Consider the following 24661-nt stretch of genomic DNA (forward strand, 5'->3'; position numbering starts at 1 on the left):
TAATTGCTTTATATAATATATTTATTTCTAGTTATAACTAAAGAAAAATCTTACAAAACAATAGACAAAATACTAATTGGTTAACAATAATAACCAATGTACAGACCTAAATAGTAATAAGTTTACAGTTAAAAACATAATGAATTATTATTAGAAAAAGCATTTTATTAAGAATAAATATTTATTTTTATTAATTATTTATATTTTTGGTCCAGTGACATTATACATGTAGATGTATATCTTACATATATATAGTAAAATAATTATATTTGTAACAAATTAAAGGATAATAAATTAATTATTTTGGGTATATATTGATGATATCTAGTATGACTAGAAAATTAACTATTAAAAATAAAAATCTAAATAAACCTCTACTTACTTATTTGCATTATAAAATAAGTTTTTTTTTCAAGCTGTCAGGAAATTATTTAAAATAAAAGTTCAGTATATGAGTATTAGAAGGAAATCTAGAGAGTGGATACAATTCACAAATGCAAGTAATAAGAAATTGTCTACAATAATATTAATAATTATTATTATTATTTTAAAAAGTAATCATAAAACACTATTTATTATACCAAATAGGAAAAAAATATAATGAACAGTAACAGGAAATAAAATAGTACAGTCTGTTCAAAAAGTATCTGACCTTATTTTTTTCCTAGGAAGCAGTCGGAGTCAAGAGGCTGATTTAGTTACCCATTACAATCTTAATGGGTAATTATTCAGATATTATACATTATGTATTAAACAGTTTCAATTATTATGATGAATAACAGAATTTCAAGACTAGAATTGTAAAACATATACATATTACAACAGCAGCTATGAGCAGTCACCGTGGTGAGTAATATACATTGAAATCTCCTTTACATTTTTTGTGACTGCATATATAGAAGGATTAACAATTTCATTATAAACTGTAAGGTAGAACATCAAATTCCAAATTTGTAATATCTATGACAGAGACATTTGAAACAATCCGTTAAATGGACAGACATATGGCAGTTAAACAATGAGCCAGGCAATGTATTTAAATAGCACATGCTCCAAGAAGGCCTGAACACCACTGGATGATGAAGAGAGGTCACTCCACAAACATGTCTCCCAAAAATACGAACAAAATTAGGCAGTGTTCTTGATGATCAAACTCTTAATACTCTGAGGATTCTGAATAAAGCTATTTGGTACAAAATGACTAGAACAGTGACGGGTGGATTATTGGGTGAAGATGATGCTTATAAAAAATACATTTTTAACTAAAAACACTTTTATTACTCTGCACCTTGTATTCACAACAATTGTTACTTGTGACTTCCTTCCTGTCTCTCTTCCTCGTGAAATTTCTAAAGCTGAAAGACTGTCTAAAGCTGTTCTTGACAGAACATCCTCTATGAATCACAAAAGGTGCTTGACATAAAGAACAGGAATTCTTCAGATCATTTTAACAGCAATTTGAGGGTTGAAAGGACAATATGAATGGTCAACTTATTACCATTAAAAAAAACATCTCAGATAAATTTTGAACGATGTGAAAAACTAGGGGCTAATTATATTGAATTATGATGAGATCATGCTTTGAAGTATATAAAAACTATAAATGGATGCGCAAGAGTTTCTTTTTTAATTATTTAACATCAATTACTTCTTGAACAGACTTGACATACTTGTCAACATTACTGCAAAAAAAAAGTTAATTAAGAAAAAGTTTAAAAATTATTCAAGTTGATTTAAAAATTATAAAACAGGTAAAAGTTGGCATCCTTTATGCTCTTTATTCATTTTTAAATTTTACTTTTTTATAATATTTAATTACTAGATAAGGTTAGATTTAGGTAGTAGGTATAATTGTTTAATATAATAAAATACAGACACACAATATGAAACAAATGCATAATCCTAAACCACAATCAAACACGCTGTAGTAGTTAACATTAGTTACTATAATTAATCATAATATAACATTATAAAATAGCTTTTTTCAGATCACAGACTAAGAGATCAAGGTCATTACAATCTAACAGATTATAATTATAAATGTAGTTATAATTATTACGATTAATAAATAGGTAACATTACAAAAGGGTAACATTACATAACAATAAATAAATAAACAACAGTTTAAAAAATAAATAACAAAAAAAAAGAAACAAACAAACAACAACAATAATACGTATATTATTTTATGTATACAAGTTAGTTTAGAATTAGAATTATTAAATCAAGGATTCCCTAAATTTTTCATTCATTCGTTCATGTATAAGTGAAAGTTTATCATTACCAGGACAACGGCGATAGTTTTGGTGATGAGTAATGATTTATGATGATAACAAGAATGAGATTGAAGACAATAATGATGAAGACGATGATGAGGCACCAATGTCTATCGCCATATTTTAAGGTGTATGGTTCTTTGCAGTCTAAAAAATTGATTGTCGATTTGTATTTTCAATAATTGGTTAATAGTTGCCCTGAAAAAAAAAAATAAGTAACTCTACAAATAAATTATTTCAAATTATACATGGTTTGACAGTTATTCTTGAATTTGCTACTGCTGCAATTCAGGTGTTAATGGTGAAATAACCATCACAATACAGAATGAAAGAAAGTCATTATTCTTGAAAAGTAATAATATCTATCGCTAAGAAAACAAACATCAGGAATGTTTTCATTTATTTTGGTGAAAGAGCCTTATTTACTTCTACATTCGTTTTCAATAAAATATTGACCTATTTGAAAGATCTTACCACCGATTTATTAAAAATAAAATTAAAAGATTTTTTTCTCAGAAAAATGTTATTTTGACAATAAATTTTATTGATAAATAAAGAAATAAACTGTGACATATTTGCTAATTTGTTCAACGTTTATAAATAATATAAGCATAAATAATACTGGTCAACCATGAATCAGTAACATGGATCAACTTATCGTTGTGCTTATAATTTAAATACACGGTTATTTTTTTCAAGGTCCGATCGGTTGCGAAATAAAAACCAGAGCAAAAATTGGATGAACCTTTGCGCATATGTGTTTCGCAGCGTCTCTAGTATGGCCTTCAATCATGCCACGTCACTTCATTTAGTTCTGAACACGCAGCTAGCGCGTAAACATGTCTGCAACTATAGCATCTACCACCAAGTGTGAAGTGCGTGTGGTAATTTGATTTCTTCAGGCTGAGGAGTGTAATGCAACTGAAATTCATCGATGAATAAGTAATGTGTACGGTGAAACTTCAATGAGTGACAGCAAAGTGCGACAATGGTGCAGGAGCTTTAAAGCAGGACGTACAGATGTTCATGATGCAGGTGGTCAGGGAAGGAAGCGAGTGTCAACCGATGATCTCATTGAGTGAGTGGATGAGGCGATTCGAGAAAATCGTCGGTTCACAATTTCTGTATTGAGTGATTAGTTTCCTGAAATTTCAAGGTCAGCTCTCTACACCGTTGTGAGTGAGAGACTTCAGTACCGCAAACTGTGTGCGAGATGGGTTTCCAAGATGCTGTCCGACCATCACGAAACAATGAGAATGGACGCCTCCCTAATGTTTCTCCAGCGCTATCACAATGAAGGAGAAGATTTTTTGAACAAAATTGTCACTGGGGATGAGACACGGGTCCATTTCGAAACTGAAGAAACAAAAAAACAATCCAAACAGCGGATGCATTCTCATTCTCCCAGTAAACCAAAGAAGTTCAAGCGAACCTTCTCCAACAGAAAGCATATGGCTACTGTGTTCTGGGACTGGAACGGGGTTCTCTTGGTGGAATTCATGGAACGTGGCACGACCATCACAGCAGCCTCATACTGTGTGGCTCTTCAACGTCTATGAAGGGCGATTCAGAATAAGCGGAGAGGAATATTGTCATCAGGCATTATCTTTCTCCATGACAATGCTCGGCCACACACTGCAGCTGTAACAAAGAAGCTCCTGCAGCGTTTTCGTTGGGAAGTGTTTGATCACCCACCATACAGCCCGGACTTGGCTCCATCCGATTTTCACCTCTTTGCTCGCATGAAACGCTGGCTAGGAGGACAACAGTTTGGCACAGACATCGAGCTGCAGACCAGCATGAAACATGGCTGAAAACACAGGCGGCTTCATTCTATGGCGAGGGTATTGGAAAGTTGGTACCACGCTATGACAAATGTAAATCGGAGTGGTGACTAAGTAGAGAAATAGCGTAACTATGTAAGTACTTGCTACAGATAAAAAATTTTTTATTTTTACTGTGGTTTTAATTTCGTGACTGATTGGACCTTGAAAAAAATAATCCTCGTATCAATAACCAAAAAAGTTCCAGAATGTACATTTTTATGTTACCGCATAATTAACTGTCATGTTCTATCATAATTTAGTATTTTCACTAAATTGCAGTTGATAACTCTGCATGTTAGTGGTGGGGGTACTAGAATGTTGTCTAGTGTTACAGTAAGAGATAATCTTTGTTCACTGGAACTATGGCTTATTAAGTGCAGTTTACTTCCAAAACGTTAAGTTTTCATCACAAATTTTGTAACAAATTCATCTGGTAAGTTTTGCTGTGTTTGTGAAAATTTTATATTACAATCAAAGATAGATAGATAGATATATAGAAAAATAACTGAAGAAACCTATTTTTTGAATTGGTTATAAAATTGTAGATCAAGATAAAAATTGGCCATGTCATGTGTGTTCTTTGTTTAAGCTGTAATTGACTAGATCAGTAATTGAAAGCAACAGTAGCTTCATCACATTTTCTGTCTGTGTGGTATGGTATGAGCCTATATAATCATCATGATGATATCAGCATTTCAGACCTTACTGACAGCAACGATAATCTTTCTGAATACTTGTGAGCCTGCTTTTATCCTCAAATATTCAATGAACTCAATCTTATAAATCAAACAAATTTTGTGCTTGACTTGGGTTTAATAATAGCTGAACTTCTTGGTTTTAGATTGAAGTCTAGTTTGACAGATGGAATAAGCATTATAATTTTCAGAAAAAGAAATGCTGCTTTTTCAAGGTTTTATAGAAATGAAACTTTTTTAATATGTTTTGACATCAATGGATTAATGACTGCTCTACAAATAAATAAAAAAATCTACAAAATGGTTGGTATCTTTTTATTGATTCATCTAAAAATAGTCTAAGAGTACTTTTATTAAAAATGGGTTAAGAAACAATTTATACCGGTTTGTTGTTCAGTATCAATTGGCAAGTTAGTGGCTGAATATCATAGATATGTTGTTGGGTCTTAAAGGTTGACTTAAAAAATATTATTGTTTTTTTATGTTTACAGGAGAGTAGAACAACACAACAATCAATACCTTTATATAAAAAAAAGGCTGGTCAAAGAGAACTTCTTTTGAACCAAGTTTCAAATGCCCCACTTGTAAAACTCAAGAAGTTACTTCTTCCAAACCTTTTAATGAATAACTTCTGGTGAATGCTGTGGCTAAAGATGGTGAATGCAAACTTTAAAGAGGTTTTTTGTCTTCAGTCATTTGACTGGTTTGATGCAGCTCTCTAAGATTCCCAATTTAAGGCTCATTGTTTCATTTTGGTATAACCCCTACATCCTACAGCCCTAACAATTTGTTTTACATATTCCAAAAGTTGCCTGCCTGCACAATTTTTTTTTCTACCTGTCTTTCCAATATTAAAGCGACTAGTACATGATGCCTTAATATGTAGTCTGTCTCTTCTTTTAACTATATTTTTCCAAATGCTTCTTTCTTCATCGATTTGCCGCAACACCTCTTAATTTGTCACTTCATCCACCCATCTAACTTTTAACATTCTCCTACACCACCGCATTTGAAAAGTCTTCTCTTTTCAGGTACTCCAATCATCCAAGTTTCACTTTCATATGAAAGTATTTGAAAGTTTCATATGAAAGTATATGTTTTCCTGACGTTTAAATTAATTTTTGATGTAAATGAATTATATTTCTTACTGAAGGCTCGATCGCCTGTGCTATTCAGCATTTTATATCGCTCCTGCTTCATCCATCTTTAGTAATTCTACTTCCCAAATAACAAACTTCTATTGCCTCCATAATCTTTTCTCTTCCTATTTCACATTCAGTGGTCCATCCAGGTAGGTAAAATATGTAATCAAAACGCTTTCAAAGAGATAACTAACTTAAGGCAAGACAGTAAGGATTTGCATTCTGGAAGAAGAAACAACTATGAATGTATTATACAGGAGATATGAATTTTTAACTTGAATAAAAATATGAAATATTATAAAATTAACTTAAGTCATCTGGATTACATGCAGGCAAACTGTACTTCACTTGGATTTCTACCAACAACTTGTTATAGAGATATAGTTCAATCTGAGGCAAAGGTGGTTTTCAGAACAGGTAAGTTATTTTAATATGTCAACTGAAGAAAAAGTACAAGGCATGTTTTTTTTAAGTACGTACCCCGTTTTGATATAAAAAATAACAAGCAAATATTTTTGAAAAAAGTTATATTCACCTGAAAGTCTGGATCTTAATCTATAATTCTATATAATTTCTACCTACATTAAGGCACTTGTTATATTGTGTGATCAACTTCTGAATTTCACCGTCATAGAAATTTGCTTCATAAGAAAATAACCACTGCTGAACAGCTGTTTTGACATCAACATTGTTATCATGGCACTGACCACCGAGGTGCTGCTTTAAATACAGGAACAATAAATGCAGGAAAAATAATAAAAGCCACTTGGTGCCAGGTCAGGACTATATGATGGGTGATGAATTTGTTCTTGGCCAAATGACACGACGAGATCTTGGATGCAATGAGCTGCATACGGTCAAGCAGTCATGAAGCAACACAATTCCTGTACTGAGCTTGCCAAGCCTCCTGTTTTGAAGGCCCCATCTATCTCAAAACACAGTGCATATGGTTTTTCTGGGCTGACATTGTTTGCTTGAACTTCACTTTCTTAAGAGAAGTGGAGTGTATCCATTCCACTGACTATCATTTTGATTTCAGTGTAATGTGAGACGTCTATGTCTTGTAATCATTAACAATTTGGCTTAAAAATGGATTGCCTTTAATACTGCATCTTGTGAGAAAAATCAAAGCAGAAGCTAAATGTTGATTCTGGATACCAAAAATACAGCATTTTTGGTATCCAGCATGGGCACAACTTCTGGTAATTTAAGCAAGCGTACAGTCATGATTTCATAGAGAATACTTTGTGATTAAAGAAAATTCATTACATAATAAAGAATTTTTAAACTGTCTATTCATGCAGACTTTTCCATTAACTCTCTGCACCAGATTATCATTAATGAGAGCAAGGGCTGTCCACTCTGTTTTGTTTTTTCAGCCCTCTTTAAATGCCCTTACCCGTTTTCCAACCATTCCATTGGATATAGTGTTATCCCTGTACACTTCACTAATCTGTTGATGAATTTTGGCTGCTTTCATACCTCTTGCATTTAAGAAATGAATTACAGCACATATTTTACAATCTGCGGCACTGTCTATAATCATAGACATTTTAGACATGCACAGGAAACTACACAAAAAGATTATCAGTTACACAATGCCATCTGTAACAAGCCAATAGATGTAGTTACTCAGTGTGCAAGCGTGAAACGGTGAAAAACGTGGTGCTGCAGTGCATTTATAACAAAACAGTACTTTGTTCCAGCATAATAACACCTCATTTAAAAAAAATAATTTTAAAAATCCCAGTTTACAGGTAAGTCCTCTACGCTACCTACAACTAACATATCCAAAAGAGTTAACAGAATATTTTGTTTACAGAATGAAGTTCAGAGAATAACTAAAACTTAAATAAACATAAAAATGCGTACAAAAATACCTGGTTAGATGCTTTTGGATCACATGCCCAAATCCTTAACAGCTTGTAAGATACGTTTAATATGGCCGACTTTAGTGACACCTAAATCTCTTATATCACGTCTATTTAATGTTAACAACTCCCTGCCACGAATATCATGCTGTTTGAAAGCCTCCGCATATTCATTTAATTGCAACGAATCAAGCCATTCTACCACTTCTTGTACACCCCATGATGCTACTTCTGAAGCACCACCACCGCTAACGCTTTTGTCACGTTTGAATTTTAACCAAAAGTGTCCTTTACTACGAGCTTTGCGTTCCTGAAACAGGAAAAATACATAAAATGGCTATAAACAAATGTTTAAAAAGAATATGTAAATCTACATTAGGCAGCCCGTTTTATAGGAATACTTCAATTGTTGTGGTTCAGTAAATGGCAGTGCTCAGAATTTTAAGATAATTATACTGTGTTAAAAGTATGTTATCCGTTTATACACCAAATAATTTTTTTTTTACAAATCGTGAAAACTAAAATGGGGAGGAGCATAATTCTCTCTTCCAGGAAACAATGTGTGTCAAAGGTGTAAAATTGTTACAATGAATATCAAATGATTTATATTATTTAATATTTATTTATTTGCTCTTAATCACTGTTATAAGATTAAACAAGTTTTTTTTAAAAATATACTGCTAATAGATGGGCACTGATATTAGTTAAAAGGTGCAAAACCAGTTAGACTTTTATCCATTGAGGCAAGCATCAAGTGAAACAATTTTTTTAGATTTTAATTTATATAAGCTTAAGCCCTAAAATTATTTAAAAAATAAAATTTGAAATTTTAATGAAACAGCTTCATTCATCAGAGACTTCAGTTATTAGTTTGGCTTTATGTATGATTTCCTGGTTAAGAAACAAGAAATATTCCAGACCAACCACCTATTGCATTTATACAAGGAAGAAAAAATAAAGATAAGAGAAGAAGGGTGAGGAAAAGAAAAGTTACAACCAACTTAAGAGTGACTGCTAGAATACAATTTGTCAATAAAGCATTTCTAAATCGGATAAATTTTAGATAAAAAAATTTATAACAAAAAGTATTAAGGATCACAAAAATTTTCGACAATCTTTGTAAAAAATTAGTTAAATCTTTACTAGGGATTAACTTTTTACAGTTTATTTTTACATTTCCTTCCTTAAGATTATAAGAATAACTTAATAATAACAAATCTTAAATCCCATCAAATTTACAACGACTTCTCTTTAGCAAATTAATAAACTGTATTAAAAAAAACCTTCAGCGGTATTAGTTCCATTAATCATTTATTATTTGGCTCACATGGAATATTTTCTTCTGGGATGCATATCTCAAAATTCTTTTTGTTCCACTACCTTCAGACTTTAACTTAAATAATATTACATTGTTTGGCTACAGTATAATAAAAAATGTTTGTCTAAATCAACTAAAACTGTTAATAATGTTTCTTCTCCTGAATCCTTAACTTTCTGCAATGTAATTTTAAGAAGAAAATGATAATCCAGGCATTTCAGAATTTAATACTCTGATAAGGATGGGTTAGGACATACAAGTAGATAGGGAAAATAATCCAGTCTTTGCATCGTTACACCGACTTGTAAATGTCACTATAATTTCTTCATCTAAGAATATTTCAGGCGATATTGGAAAAGGAAAGTTGTTTCACAAGCCAATATATTCAGAGAATAATTAAAAAGGATGGTTTTGTAACTAGTGAGGTGGTTGTCTATAAAAAAATTAAAACAAAATTTTTCACATTAACTATTTAGCAATGATGGAAGGAAATTGTCAGCAGACTTGTCTCTTTTTTCTGAGTTCATGTAATTTGTAAATGCTGCTCATGAGCAAGGTACATAACATGAAAAAGTTCTGTTGGAGAAGGTTCCCAACAAAACATACATTTCTAAAAGCGAGGTTAAAATACAGGAGTACTAGATATTATAACAATATATAAAAGAAAGTTAAATAATTCTGTCTCCATGTTTATTAAAAATTTCTGATTCATTACTTAGAATAAATCAGATTTTTTAATAATCAACAACCCCTAAAGTTATAAGCTTATCAGATGAGAGAGATTTAGCTGTAGTAATATGAGAACACCATTATTTTTAATTTACAGAAAACATCAATATTTAATACAGCTAATAATCAACATTTATTAGACAAACAATGTTGTATAATACCTAATCAAGTGAAGTTGAAGTACCGGTTGAAAAGTTCTTATAGTTCAATATCCATTTTCATAAAACAATAAAAATTTCATTTTTTATCATAAAAGTCTTATTTATATATCGCGTTTAATGTCATAATATTATAAGGCATTACATATTAGATGATTTAAGTAAAATAAGAACAGTCGATACAATAATTTATTACTAAATTAGTAAAAAATAGAAAACTATTAATTACCTCATCAGGTGGTGGGAGATTATGATAAACAAGTGTTTCACCAGTATCAGGAGTAATTACTATCTGACATTTACGAAATTCAGCTTCCATATTATTCAATGCTGTTCCCAACTGTGCAGCTAATTCTTCTGTCAGTCTCTACACAAAAAAAAAAAAAAAGAAGAAATTATAAAAACAAATTCTTAATTTACTAAATTAAAAACATTTGATACCATATAACAATCATAATAACTTGTTATATAATGAGCAGTTTTTATAGAAAAATTTAAGTGCCATCAACTGCCTATAGAGCGGTGCATTTTACTCAATGCGTAAAATATTATGTGCCATCACTAAGCTTAAAGGAGAGTTTTGCAACTTTGTTGTACTACATAAGTATTAAACCCACCGGGTTGGTCTAGTGGTGAACGCATCCTTCTCCCAAATCGGCTGATTTGGAAGTCAAGAGTTCCAACATTCAAGTCTTAGTAAATCAGTTATTTTTATACAGATTTGAATACTAGATCATGGATACCGGTGTTCTTTGGTGGTTGGGTTTCAATTAACCACACTCATTATAATTATAGAAGTCATTATAATTTTTTTTTAAATTCACTATTCTGAAAATGCTACACTTAAAAAAACAAGCACATCTTTCTTTTTTGTGATTCTAATTTATTTAAATGACTTTCATTCAAAAAATAAAAAAAATATAGTTAATACCCTTTGTTTTATTTTCAACTGATTATTGGGTAATAAATTTATTAGCATCACCATTTTATAAATATTATTTTTTATACATTTGTAAAGATATTTTATATAGTTATAAAAATGGAAAATTAATCTATTGACTTACTAGAATATGAGATTTTTCTCTAAGTAGAGTACATGCTTCTTCGTGAAGTAATCTAGCATTAGACACTAATTCAGTAACTTCCCGCCGTAATTCCAACTGTTAAAAAATGAAAAAAAAATATATATACAGAACAAGGAATAAGAGGTTAAAGTTTAAAAAATAATAAATACCATAATAAAAAAAAGAAGATTATTTAGTGATAAAACTACACATGTATGATATAGATGCTAAGAATGATTTTACCAGTTCAGCAACTTAAAACTGAAACAAGCCAGCACAAACTGCAGTTATTTGAGTTGACATCTACTACTACTACTAGCACCTCTAATGGTTGGGTATAATACTACTCTCATCTGCTGAAATTTGTTTAAATCATGGTTAATTTCAATTTGAATTTCTCTGCCAGGAGATAATCTATTTACTTTATTCCTTTAAATTCATAGTTGCAGCTAAGATAAGAAATTTTTATTTTAGTCCGTGCAGTGTGTTATTAAATTCTCATACATATATATAAGGTCTGTTCAGAAAATAACTGAACACTTTTAATAACACACTAACCGAGATATTTAATGACAAGAGGTTGGCAGCAATGTATTTCGCATAATCTCTTCTGTAATCACATATTTTTGGATTGTTGATGTCTCATTTAGTTTTTGTGTTATTGTTATTTGAGTGCAATGTATTAAAGTGTTAGCAGCGATAAAATGTAAATTTTGTGTGAAACTGGGGAAAACTTACACAGAAACATTTCAACTTTTGAAACAAACTTATGGAGATGATGCTCTAGGTCGTGCGCAATCTTACAAATAGTTTTCACAATCTAAAAGTGGTCATCAGTCAATCGAAGATGACCCTCAACTAGGAAGGCTTTCAACTAAAAAATACACAAAAAGAGACCAGAGTTATGGTGAGACAACTCATGGTTGCTTCACCACAACTGTCAATTCGTCAGTTTTGAGCCAAAAATCAGATGACTGTCTTTTCTCAGCCTTCCTACTCGCCAAACATGGCTCCTTGAGATTTTTTCTTATTTTCAAAATTAAAATCAGCGTTGAAAGGACGCCGTTTTGAGACTGTTAATGACATTAAAACAAATTCATCAAGGACCTTAAAGGCCATTTTAAATGAAGCTATCCAGGACTGCTTTGCAAGGTGGAAACACTGCTGGGAAAAGTGTATGAATAGTAAAGAGGAGTAGTTTGAAGGGGTCAAGGACCAATAATCTGTAAAATTAATAAAAAAGATTAAAAAAATAAAGTTCAGTTATCTTCTGAAGAGACCTCATATTTATTAGCTATTTTATTTTATTCTTTTTTCCATACATATAATAAATTAAAGGAGACAAGCATATTATTTTCTCACTCCTTTTGATGGACCTTTGCTTTTATCATTTTTTAATTTTATTATAGCCCTTTTGACCACTTATACCTAATTTTTATACAAATTATAAATACTTCATTCTGTATAACATTATATAGAGATATTTCATTACTATTTTTCTCAAAATTTGAACTATATATTACCAAATGCAATATTAAGAACTACAAATTCCTTGTAGGTACTTTTCTGGCTTTAAAAATCCTTCCAAAATTAATATGAGCTATAATAACATCTCATTCCAATGTTTTTTTCTAAAAATGAATTAATTTTCATCAAGTATATTTCTCACCAGAGGTGTAACTAGGTTATTTGGTATTTTTCAGACCCATCCCCAAACCTAATAATTTAAATAACACTCAAATTTGAGTAATGATCGCATATATTGTCTTAACATTAATACCTAGTGATTTGGTCTTTATTTTAAACATAAATTTTAGGTATGGTTTTAAACAATGCAAATGTAACATTTAATAATTTAGTAGCAATACCAAAACGAAATTACAGGCAGAATGAATATTTTATTACATATTAAACTTGATTATCAAATGTCAAATATTGTAACTCTAATTCATATCACACTATTATTGTTATCAGGATCAATTACTGTAGCTCTCTATTACTAAAATTACTTAAGAAATAATTTTTATTAGTCAAACTACACATTTCGATCTAACCTCACTTTCAACCTCTAAGTAATTTGAAATTTATTAAATATGCAACTGCTTATATTTAACATCATATTAATACCACTTTAACTTTGATTTTAGAAATATTATAATTTTTGCCGTCCTACTTTGATTTCAGCAAATTTATTGATATCATCATCAAAAATAATTTAATTAGCTGTCTTGTGCTAGAGTGAGATAATTGCCAAATTTGAAAGCCTCGACTGGTTCATAATGGAATGAAGATAACTTTTAATCAAATTAAGTTTAGAAAAAATTTGTTCACACCAAGCAGATGATGTGTAAATTGTCAAATAGAGTTTTAGTGCTAAAGCCAAGTATGGAAAAGAATCAGAAAATTTCATTTCAATTATCAATTTCAAAAACTTCAATGATGACACTTCTTGCAGCTTCTTGGTCAACTTCAGCTGCTTGTAAATGTCTCCAAAGTCATTTGAATACAATGAATGTCTTCTTTGAATGTTTGGAAAAGATTTGATGAAATAAGATTTCATCATTTCATTATCTTTCATTTCAAAAGAAGTTCTTTTATCTAAATGATACCCTTACTTTTTGATGACACCTGGTCCAGACCACAATCCTTGCACCTGCCTATGGCTGCACTAGTACTTCCCACAACTCATTCTACTTTTCTATGAAATTATTGTATTTAATGATTTTGAAACACACGTATAAAACTTATAATGTAATAATTATAAAATTTACTCATACGTCTTTTTAAAATGGTAGAAATAATGTTTTTATTGTAATCTGAAGATACTTTCTATAAAGTAATAAACTAATACGATTTGTAAATTAAATAAAAACTCTTACCCCTTTTAAAAATTTACCACCAGGATTAATTTTTTCAAGATTATCACTACACAGTATGGCAAAATTATAAAGTTGAGATTTAACAGATGTGTGGCGGACTGTTAACATCTTTATACACCTGTAACATAAAAAAAAAGTTAATTTCTGATCGGCCATTTTGAAAACTTATTAGAGTATTATCATCATCACAAAAAATGTTTAAATATACACAGAAATACAAAAAAGGAAGAAAATCTGATAATTTGTCATAAAATTTATAATTATAATAATAAAATTTAATTACGTGTACTATAACATAATTTTTATTGCGCGGTTATTATTATCACACATATTTATTAGTGTCAGCACATAAAAACTAATTAATGAATTAATGTTGCCATTTTAATACTTATTAATAATATGTGTTATACATCAGTAACATTTTTATTTTCTTTTGAAATATTATTTATTTTAGTTATGATATTGTAGAGGAAGATTGTTAAAGTTTTAGAATCATATATGTAAAAATTCTTTATAAAGGAAGATGATGAACGGATAACTTAAAAACATTTTTATTTCTGGTTCAATATCTGTGTTGGACAAAAAGATTAGGTTTTCAATTATCAGGATATTATAAAATATTTTAAATATATTTGTGACTACAAGTTAAGATTTTAAAACTTCTAAAAAGAGGTACTTTTATTAACATGACATACTTCTATGAGTATATTATTCTCAAGTTCAAAAAACCGTACTGTCAGCACCCAGAATAAATATTCATTAGGAGATATAACAATGGATTCCTATAACCATGTCCCAGCTAACTAAATAAGGTATCTAATAAGAAGTATGAAAATGTGTTTGATGATCTATTATGCATACACATTAGCACATTAGCACATACATAAATGTAATTCCAGAAAACAAATTTTGTGCTCTGCTTTTACAAATATATGTATTTTAAAAATCTATCTTAACTTAATATGTGACATTAAATTTACAGCAAGTTAAAAAAAAAACAAAAATGGTGGACAGTGATACAATTTTTTCCAAACAAAGAATACATCTAGAATTGTTTGAAATGTGTCAAGCAAGATTATCAAATAACGGTTCACGAAAAGAAGTTCTAAAATGTACGAATGAGATGCACTAGTAATCAGGTGATTTTCCAATACTATTCTAACTGGTTTGGTTTGTTCAAATGGGAGAGACTGGATTCTGTCATTCGACATCTCATTATAAAGCTTTTTTTTGCAAGTATTCATGGACTGAAGAAAAGTAGTTTGCTATGAAATCCTTTCATAAAAACACAACCAGTTTTATGATTGCTCAACCAGATTTTTGATTTTAGTTTTCTACTGTGATTTACTACATTAAAAAATATCAAAAGAAAATAAACAAATATGCTATTTGATTTTTTAAATAATTTTAAGAAAATCAAATAACATATTTGTTTATTTCCTTTTTATATAAAAATAGAGTATTAACTTACCAACAACTGTGAGTATTAATTATCCTAGCGCTTTCATATTATTCCTCCATCATCGGAGATCATTAATTAATTATGAATTTTATAGTTGTGCATATAAATTTTTATAAATATGAAATAAAATACATATAAAGGACAAAAAAAAACTAACAAATAATATTATAGAAGAATACGCTAAAATAGAATATAATATAAATTATAATAAATTTAATAAAATATTTAAAACATTTAAATTAAAAACAGCATATACAACCAATAATAAAATACATAAATAATGAAGACCCTTCTAAAAAAAATAAAATAAAATAACAAATATGATCTAGGAAAACAAGGAGATATAGATAATTCTTGTTTTCCTAGATCATACTTGAGATTGTCTTAAATGTGAAAATTGTGATCTGAAACATATATAGGTATGACAAATTGTTCATTCTCTATATTAGAATTAAAGAACACATCAGTTGCATAAATAAAAATATTAAATAACGATCTAACTTTGCTAGACACATTATAGAGAATGGACATAACTACAACCCAAATGAGTTTTTTGAAATATTAGAATACACTAATAATTTTCATAAAACTAGTATATTAGAGAAATTTCATATATATCTGAATAATAATAATAAATTAATAAATGAACAAATCAGATTTGATAATGATATTCTATTCAAGCAAATTATACAATAATTAATAATTATTAAGTTGACTAACTGATTCTATTTGTACATTATAAAAGCAGTAAACATCTTACGGCAAGACATTTTCTTTTAACACAAGACTTAACATTTGACAATGAACTGTTATAAATATAATAATTTTAGTTTATATTTTAGTTTTATTTCCTATTTAAAAAAAGAAAAAAAATTACATGCACAACTATAAAATCATAATTAATTAATAATCTATGATGATGGAGAAATAATCTGAAACGTTTGTATAATTAATACTCACAATTGTTTGTAAGTGGGTACTCTATTTTTATATAAATTGCATGAATACCAAATGTTAAAAAAATTAAACTTATTTCCTTTTGTTATGATGGATTTTCATCAAGTAACGGCTTCATCGATTTTAAAAAATATGCTTTTGCTATGAAATCCTTTCACAAAAACATAGTTATGTGATTGCTCAGCACAGTTTTTTATGAAAGTCTGGTCTCAATTAACACACATTAAAAATTCATAACACTGATAAATTTAAAACTGCTCTTGCATTGTCACTTTATGTGATTTCAGCTGCCTGAAGCCACAATTCAGCAGATTTTATACAAATTTATTTACTTCCCTCTACGAAATCAATTTTACTAATGCAGTACTATTAAAACTTAAATAATTTTTATCAGATTTCTTATAATTAAAGAAAATTAGGTTTTGATGACCAATGAAGCTCATATTCATTTAACCCCACGGCACTCCAAGAGAAATCACTTCAACTGTTCCAATGTTAGTGTATCCTTTTATAATTAATTAACTTTATTTTTTGAAGATGATGTTGAAAGGGCTATTACTCATTGGAATGAAATATAATATTTAGTTGTTAGAAACTTTGACAAATAAAAAGCTGTTGCGGCAAATTGATGAAAAAAGAAGCATTTGGAAAAATATAGTTAAAAGAAGAGACAGACTTATAGGCCACATATAAAAGCACCCTGGAATAGTCGCTTTGATATTGGAGGGGCAGGTAGATGGGAGAAATTGTGCAGGCAGGTAATTTTTGGAATATGTAAAACAAATTGTTAGGGATGTAGGATGTATGGGTATACTGAAATGAAATGACTGGGACTAAATAGGGAATCTTGAAGACCTGCATCAAACCAGTCAAATGACTGAGGACAAAAAAGAGACTTTGTAATCGCTTGACAAATAAAGAAATATTTTATCAATATAGGTATGCTCAGCAGTGCAGTCGTCATTCCTGCTGAAAGCAAATATACTAATAATCACCATACTTGTTTCTAAATAACCGTGGCTCGATGCCAACTTGCCTAACTCCGGCCAATCAACTGTCCAGGCAGTCCCTAGCCACCCTGGGTACTACACTACTTATACCCCCTCAGTTGTTCTGTTCATTGGGAGGAATCGACCCGCAGGTCAAGAAAGGTAGTTTATTCTCTCAAGCTCCCTAACAACTCTGGTATGTTCAGCCTTGTACTGGGGACAAACATATAGGAAATGGTCCACAGGGTCATCGACCCTACAGTCTGAGCATAAGCCCGGACAGCTGGCACCCCAACCCCATACGGGAAGACACCTGCCTTGTGATGCTTCCGGTTGCCACCCCCCCCCCCTCCGTTCATGGCCCCCTGATGGGCTTTAACGGGAGTCGTCTTTCGCCCTCTAACTTTTTACATCTCTTAGTAATAAGCCAGAGGCCTCATTGGGATGCCACTGATGTAAATGCCTCGGTAGACATTTACATCAATGTTTTATAAACTCTGCTTTTGGTTTTTTCTCTACAGGCCTCATCCGGACATCTTGAATGTCCTACATCATTGTCCTCTGAACTAGCTAACAGAGTTTGCGGAAGCACAAACCCCACGTCTAGTTCTACATTTTAGGACCGCTGGTGCAGGGAAAATTTTGAAATGTTAGAAAATCTAAGTTTTAACCAAAGCTATGACCACATCAATCTGTGAATTTAATTAAAAATGGATAAGTCATTCAGGAGTAATACTTGAACAAGTAGACTTTCAGTTTTATTCAAGTAGATTCTGTTTTTTTTTTTTTTTTTTTTTTATTGATTAGTCAAAATGTGTTTAGGGTATTTAAAAAATAAAATATAACAAAAATTTTAATGGCCACAATACTCTATTTCTTTCCAAATAAAAACATCCTGACCCCATAGTAGAAGACACCTGCTTTGTGACAATCACGGTCGCCACAACCCTCCATTCCTACCCCTGATGGGCTTTAATGAAGGTCATCTTCCAGACCTTCTTTACCTGATTACATGTTTCAGTCATCAGTTTGGCCTCTGTCAGGATGCCACTGATGCAAATGCCTTGATAGACATTTCCATCTGTGTAAAAATCTACTAATACTATCTCACTTTTGTATCCGGCTTGTTCGCCCTTTTGAATTCCTAACCTTCCAAGATCTTTATCCCATCTACAAATGACCATTTCCATGAACGCACTCCATACTGAAGCAGGAGATAATAAGAATAACCAGAAAAGGTAAAAATGTTATATTACTTACTGCACAAGATTATTTGTAGTATCAATAAATTCTTGAAGCAGTTGCATTTCTTCTTCACTGTAAACTAAAGGTCTACTTCCTGGGGTTGCAGCTGACCTCTGTGGTAATCTCATCAACTGTTTTTGTCTTTGCCAAGCCTTTAGTGAGTTCTCTAATGTCTTGATGAAACAAAAATGATTAATGAGAATAAATCTGGTCTATTATGTAAACTACATTAAAGTACTGAAAAATAAATTTAAACAATTTTTTTTTGTCAAGCTATAAAGAATAATCAAGAAAACATGGCTACAGAAACAAGGAATAGAAAATACAGATGTAAGAAAAAAATGATGTACAGTTATTTAAAATTAAAATTTTTTAAGCAAAGTATTTTACAAACAAACTTAAAACTAATTACAACTCAAAAATTTGCAAGTTCCTGTTTTAAAAAGATTTTCACATCAGATTCAAACTGCAAAGCTTTTACAACAAAGACAGACATTTAGGATTAAAAAAGATTATTAGATGATTCTTTTCAGATTAGAAAACATTAACCAAATAAGGAATTATTTTGGAATAATACAGAATGATTCAAGGAAACGTTAATCTTGAAATTTGTGTTGGTAGCACTGGGCAAGTGTCATCACTGAATAACTGATAAGAGCCTGCTTACATCATCTTTCCATTCAGTTATCATGGATACTTTAAGTGGTGCACAACGTGTTTTTGCTGTCAAACCTTTTTAAAAAAATAATGAGAGTTTGGAGACTATGAGAATTTCACTCTTAGTTTAATTTAGGATGCTACAGTTTTGTACCTCAGTATATGCAATTAACATATGGATATATAATTTTGAGGAAATTGGTTCAGCAATGAAAAGTAAACCTCCCGGTGGTGTTCATATTGTTAGACACCAGATAATATCGAGACTGTTTGAGCAGCTATCATAAGAACATCACGTAGTCAATTCATTGTCATGCAGCGTCTTTAGAATCACATAATTCTAGTGTTAGAAAAATACTGTTCAGAACTTACTTACTGAGACACAGATAGTCTAGGAACTGAAACCAAATGGTCGCATAATCCGCCATCAACTCTGTGACTGAATGGTCTTAAATATAAATGAGGACAATAACTTTGTTATAACAGATTGTGGGTGTAAAATGAAGCCAGTTTCAAACTTAATGGATTTTTTTATTAAAAAAATTTTCATTTTTGAATACAAGAGGATCCTACAGGTACATCAGTATCCGCTAAACAGCATCAGGGTTACCGTGCAGTGTCATCGTATGGCATAATAGGCCTTACTTTGTTTTAAAACGAGGGTGGCCTCCCGACTATAGTCACATCAGATTATTGATATGTCGCCATATTAAAAAACTTTACTGTGCAAAAACTACAATCATGCTTGGTTTCAACAAGATGACGTTGGTTCGACATCACATACAGCATGAATATTAATGGATGCTGTATGCCAATTATTTGGCAATTGTATAATTTTGAGAAGTGATGACATTCTGTGGCCTTCCAAGTCTCCTGATTTTTCAGTGAGCAATTTTTCTTGCAAGAGCTTAAAAAGTGTATAACAGTTGACCTGGTGTGACAGAAAACTAAAAACCAAGATCTGAACTGTTGAAATACCAGTTGAAATGTTGCATTAAACTGTGAAGAGTTTTATTATGAGACTCCAGGAATTTCTACACATAGATGGAGCTAACCTGCAAAATGTAAACCACCAGGTTGGTCTAGTGGTGAACACATCTTCGCAAATCACTGATTTTGAAATCGAGGGTTCTAAGGTTCAAATCCTAGTAAAGGCAGTTACTTTTATATAGATTTGAATCCTAGATTGTGGATACTGGTGTTTTTTTGTAGGGTTTCAATTAACCACACACATCACAGAAATGGTTGACCTGAGACTGTACAAGACTACACTTCATTTACACTCACACATATCATTCTCATTCATCCTCTGAAGTAGTACCTGATGGCACTTCCAGAGGCTAAACAGAAAAAGAAAAAACCTGCAAAATCTTAAAAAAATAAATTTTGTGTATGTATTCATAAATAGCATGATTTTTCTACGTAAATGTTATAAATACATTTATTTAATACAATTTTTTTAGAAGAATATCTAATTTTCGATTTCCCTGAATCATCTGAGTAATAAAATTCAATATCTTCTAAAGTCAATTCAAGTTTATTATTTTAGATAATAAACTTGGGAGAAAATATTGCATTTCTAGAATATGAAATTCAGACATTAGTTTTTAAAAAAAAAAAAGAAAGCAAAAAGAATATATTCCTATTAACTGAACCAAAAGAGAGAGTAATTCACAAAATTATTACATATGTAATTTTTTATAATTTGCAATTTTTTTTGGTAATTTGTAATAGTTGTCTCATTATTTAAATTTATAACCAGGAAATACAAGCACGCTATCAAACACATTTCAAGAATGTAAACCAGCTTTTTTTGGTGGGATAATTATTGTACATAAAGTAACAATTCTCACTGTAAGTAAAAATTTAATTCAGTAAACACCTAATAATCCATATGCAGCTTAACCAGTGTAAATTAAAAATATAATAAATTTTTAAAAATATGGAATAATGAAAAGAAATACCCGAAGTTCACTGTAATTAAAGAATAATTAATTTATTAATTGGATTATCAAATAAAATCGTTTTCTTACTTTAATCCGCCTGTTATTATTTAATACCTGAAAGTAGTAAAATATAATTAAAAATGTTATTTACAACACCACATCAGAACACGGGTGACAAATAAGAAATCCTGTATTGTAGTAATGAAATTAACATCTAATAAGTACAAAGTAGAACCAAATTTAAAAAATGCACTGAAAATTAAAAAGTAACTTTGTTTTGACTTTCCGAAGATGGCACCAAATTAAAAACAACTAACAATTTACTTACTAATCCTTAATAATTTGTCAATTTCAAAATGAAGAATTTACAAAAAAAAACAATTATAAAGTTTTATTTTTTAATTTTTATAATTTTTTTTGAACTTTTTTATTTTTATAAAAAAAATATAGATGTCAATAAAAATACAGGTTTGTAAAAATAAACATTTGTTTTTGCATGGGCCATTGACCACGCAAAAGTAAACATTACGTAAAAAAGCAAGAAACCTGGATCTTGATTAAAATAAAGATAAGCAAAGTACAGTAACAAAATAAAATGGCTGCTACTGAGTTTGAACTAAGTCTCATCTGAAATGCGAGAATATGTATTACTATTTTCACCCATTCTTCTCTCCAACTAATTTTTTTAAAGTTTTACTGAAAAATAAAATATTTTAAGTATCAAAATGACAAAAGGTTGTAATTAATATAACATAATAATCCAATAATAGGTTCTGACGATGATAAAATATGTTCATATCCTCTACAAAGATAATATATAATTTTTCATTAAAATAAAACCTTTCACTTAATTTTTCTGAAAATAAATCATAATAAGATCATCAGAGAACTCAATAAAAAAAAAAAAAAACAATAATCAAAATCACAAAATCAATTTGGTGAAGAGTAAGATTTGAATTCACAACGAAAAAAAAACATGAATCAAATTGAGAACCTTTTCTCCTTTTCTGAAGAAGGTAAAAAATAAATGTTTGACTAACAAAGGATGATAAATGACATGCTTCCAGTTGATGTATTTGGGCTAGCCAACTGTAGTTTCAATGGCATTAACTATTATATCTAACACATTGTTACCATAACACCAATATCTATAGGTCTTTGTAATGGTACCAAGAAAGAACTAGAAATATTAACGTATTAACAAAGTTTTACAATAAACATGCATTACAAATGTTGTATCCGCAGTTATAATATACAAGGGATGGCTGAAATGTAATGCATACTGGAATGTAATGGGAGAACAAAATGTCACACGAAGTAACAGATACTGCCATCTTGTAGTTTCATTCTACTACTAATATTCCCTAATATTCCAAAATTCAATGAACCATGTTCTATCATTTTCTGTCAGCCGCCATTGCCAAGTACGCCTACTATGTCAATGCATCTAAAACAAAGTATAATGATTGAATTTTTAACAACAGAAAATGTGACAATCATCATCATCTAAAAGCCATTTAACGTGATGAAACTGTTGACTGAAGTATTGCGAGAAGGTGGGCAATAAAATTTGTGCATCAGGAGCTGGTAAAGTGAATATTGAAGCTACTTTAGCAGTTGATCAGTTTCTGTGACTGATGAGAAGCAACAAAAGGAAAATGAATTAATTCAAACGATCATCACATCACCAAACAATGCATTAACATCCAGATAGGCACATCAAAAGATCAAGTAGACATATGAAGTAGGATAAATGAGCTGTCGTAAAAACTGTTTATGGTGGGTGTCATGCAAAACTTACAGAAAAGAACAAACAACAATGAAAGAATTGTTATCAACAGTTTCTGAAACATTATAATGACAAGGGAGTTGATTTCCTTTTCAATATTGTGATGGCAGACGAAGCCTGTCTCCCATCACAGTATCATTAAACTATAAGGTTAATCAATTATCATGAACCTATAAGGGAAAATAGCCAAGCGTGGAATAATCCAATGCTATATTTTGCTACAATAAAAATTTTAAAACACAACCCTCACCAAAAGAAATTCTCTTCATACTGTTCTTGAATTCCAAATCGTATTTGTAATTAACTATCTGGAAGCTGATTTAGCTGTATAATTCTGGAGATACATAGAAATATTAAAACACTTTTTACAGACATGTGATGTGATTGACAATCAATTCAGTGATAGTTCTGCAAAACAAAAATGCTTGGTTACAGACATCATGGTACAACTACCAAGGCTGTGGGAATAGAAAGCAGCGGTAGGGAAGTAAAGGGAATCTAGCTGCTATTCAATAAATCAAACTGTGCTTATTGCAGGAGGAACTAATCTCTACTAAAAGCAGGAAACTGAACTGAACAGGACTGTAGTGAGAATAGAAGAGAAGAGAAGGAACTTGTGCACTAAACCCTTCTCCTCTTACTTCCACAAAACACTTTGATGTTGAAAGTTGTATCTATTCAAAATTATCTGTACTCACTAGATTTGACACCCTGCAATTTTCACTTCTTTCCACAATTAAAGAGGGTTATTAAAGATATTCATTTCATCGTAGATGAACTGAATCACTCAGTGAGGTCATGAATCAAGGAAAGGCCGCTAGCATTCTTCTTGACAGAATGAGAAAATCGGTTCACAGATGGGAAAAATGTATGACTATACATTGGGGGATGGGAAAAATAATGACTATAAGTTAAAATATATTATTTTTTTGTAGCAAATAAAATCAACTTTTACGCCGTATTTGTTTCATTTAACTATCTCTTTTCATTTGCAAATTATGATGGCTATGCATTACATTTTGACCACCCTTTGTATAATTGGGAACTTATTGTAAGGCTGGCTGGTACTACATTTGTATTTAATGAGTACATTTTAAAATTGATAGTTTTATTTCATTTTTTTTTTTAATGGTTTTCTAAGTGAATGACCACTTATTAAGAAATTTAGGATGGTTTCTTACATCTTCTTTAATTAATACACAATGTCTGTACAATAATACTCTTCTTAATACAAACAAAAACAGAATCCTCTCATAATGTGATAACAATGACAACATTGCAGACCAATAATATTATAGTTTTATACATTTAAAACAGATACATTGAAATATATTAAAAAATAATTTACATGTTTTAAATCACAACAACAAAAGAAACAACACCAAACTAGGATTCATCTGTAATTGTATGAATAATACATAACATCGTTAATGATAAATATAGCAACACAATGCTTTTTTTGGAGGGGGGAGGTCTTAATGAACTATTTTTTCTTTTAATCATTTTAACAAACCTTAACTGTAAGACATTGTACTGGCCATATTGTAGCTGAATGTGATTTCCATTGTCTTTTTAGTTTAGTACAATAATCAACCTGTTAAAAAGTATATATTAATATGAACTATAACCAGTAATAATTAATCAACAAAAAAATAATA

General features: G+C 30.4%; 1 protein-coding gene across 1 annotated transcript in view; it reads right to left on the reverse strand.

The window, feature by feature from the left end:
• Nucleotides 1-7838: 7838 nt before the first annotated feature.
• Nucleotides 7839-24661, reverse strand: part of LOC142333319 (diacylglycerol kinase eta) — a 123551-nt gene continuing 106728 nt past the window's right edge. The window contains exons 22-26 of the mRNA XM_075380340.1: nt 18627-18784; nt 13959-14076; nt 11080-11175; nt 10245-10382; nt 7839-8120 (exon numbers count right to left, since the gene is read on the reverse strand). Coding sequence (XP_075236455.1) covers nt 7839-8120; nt 10245-10382; nt 11080-11175; nt 13959-14076; nt 18627-18784 — 792 coding nt within the window. The remainder of the gene's footprint in view (nt 8121-10244; nt 10383-11079; nt 11176-13958; nt 14077-18626; nt 18785-24661) is intronic.

This window comes from Lycorma delicatula, chromosome 12 (genome assembly GCF_047948215.1).
Source record: "Lycorma delicatula isolate Av1 chromosome 12, ASM4794821v1, whole genome shotgun sequence".
Taxonomy (NCBI): Eukaryota; Metazoa; Arthropoda; class Insecta; order Hemiptera; family Fulgoridae; genus Lycorma; species Lycorma delicatula.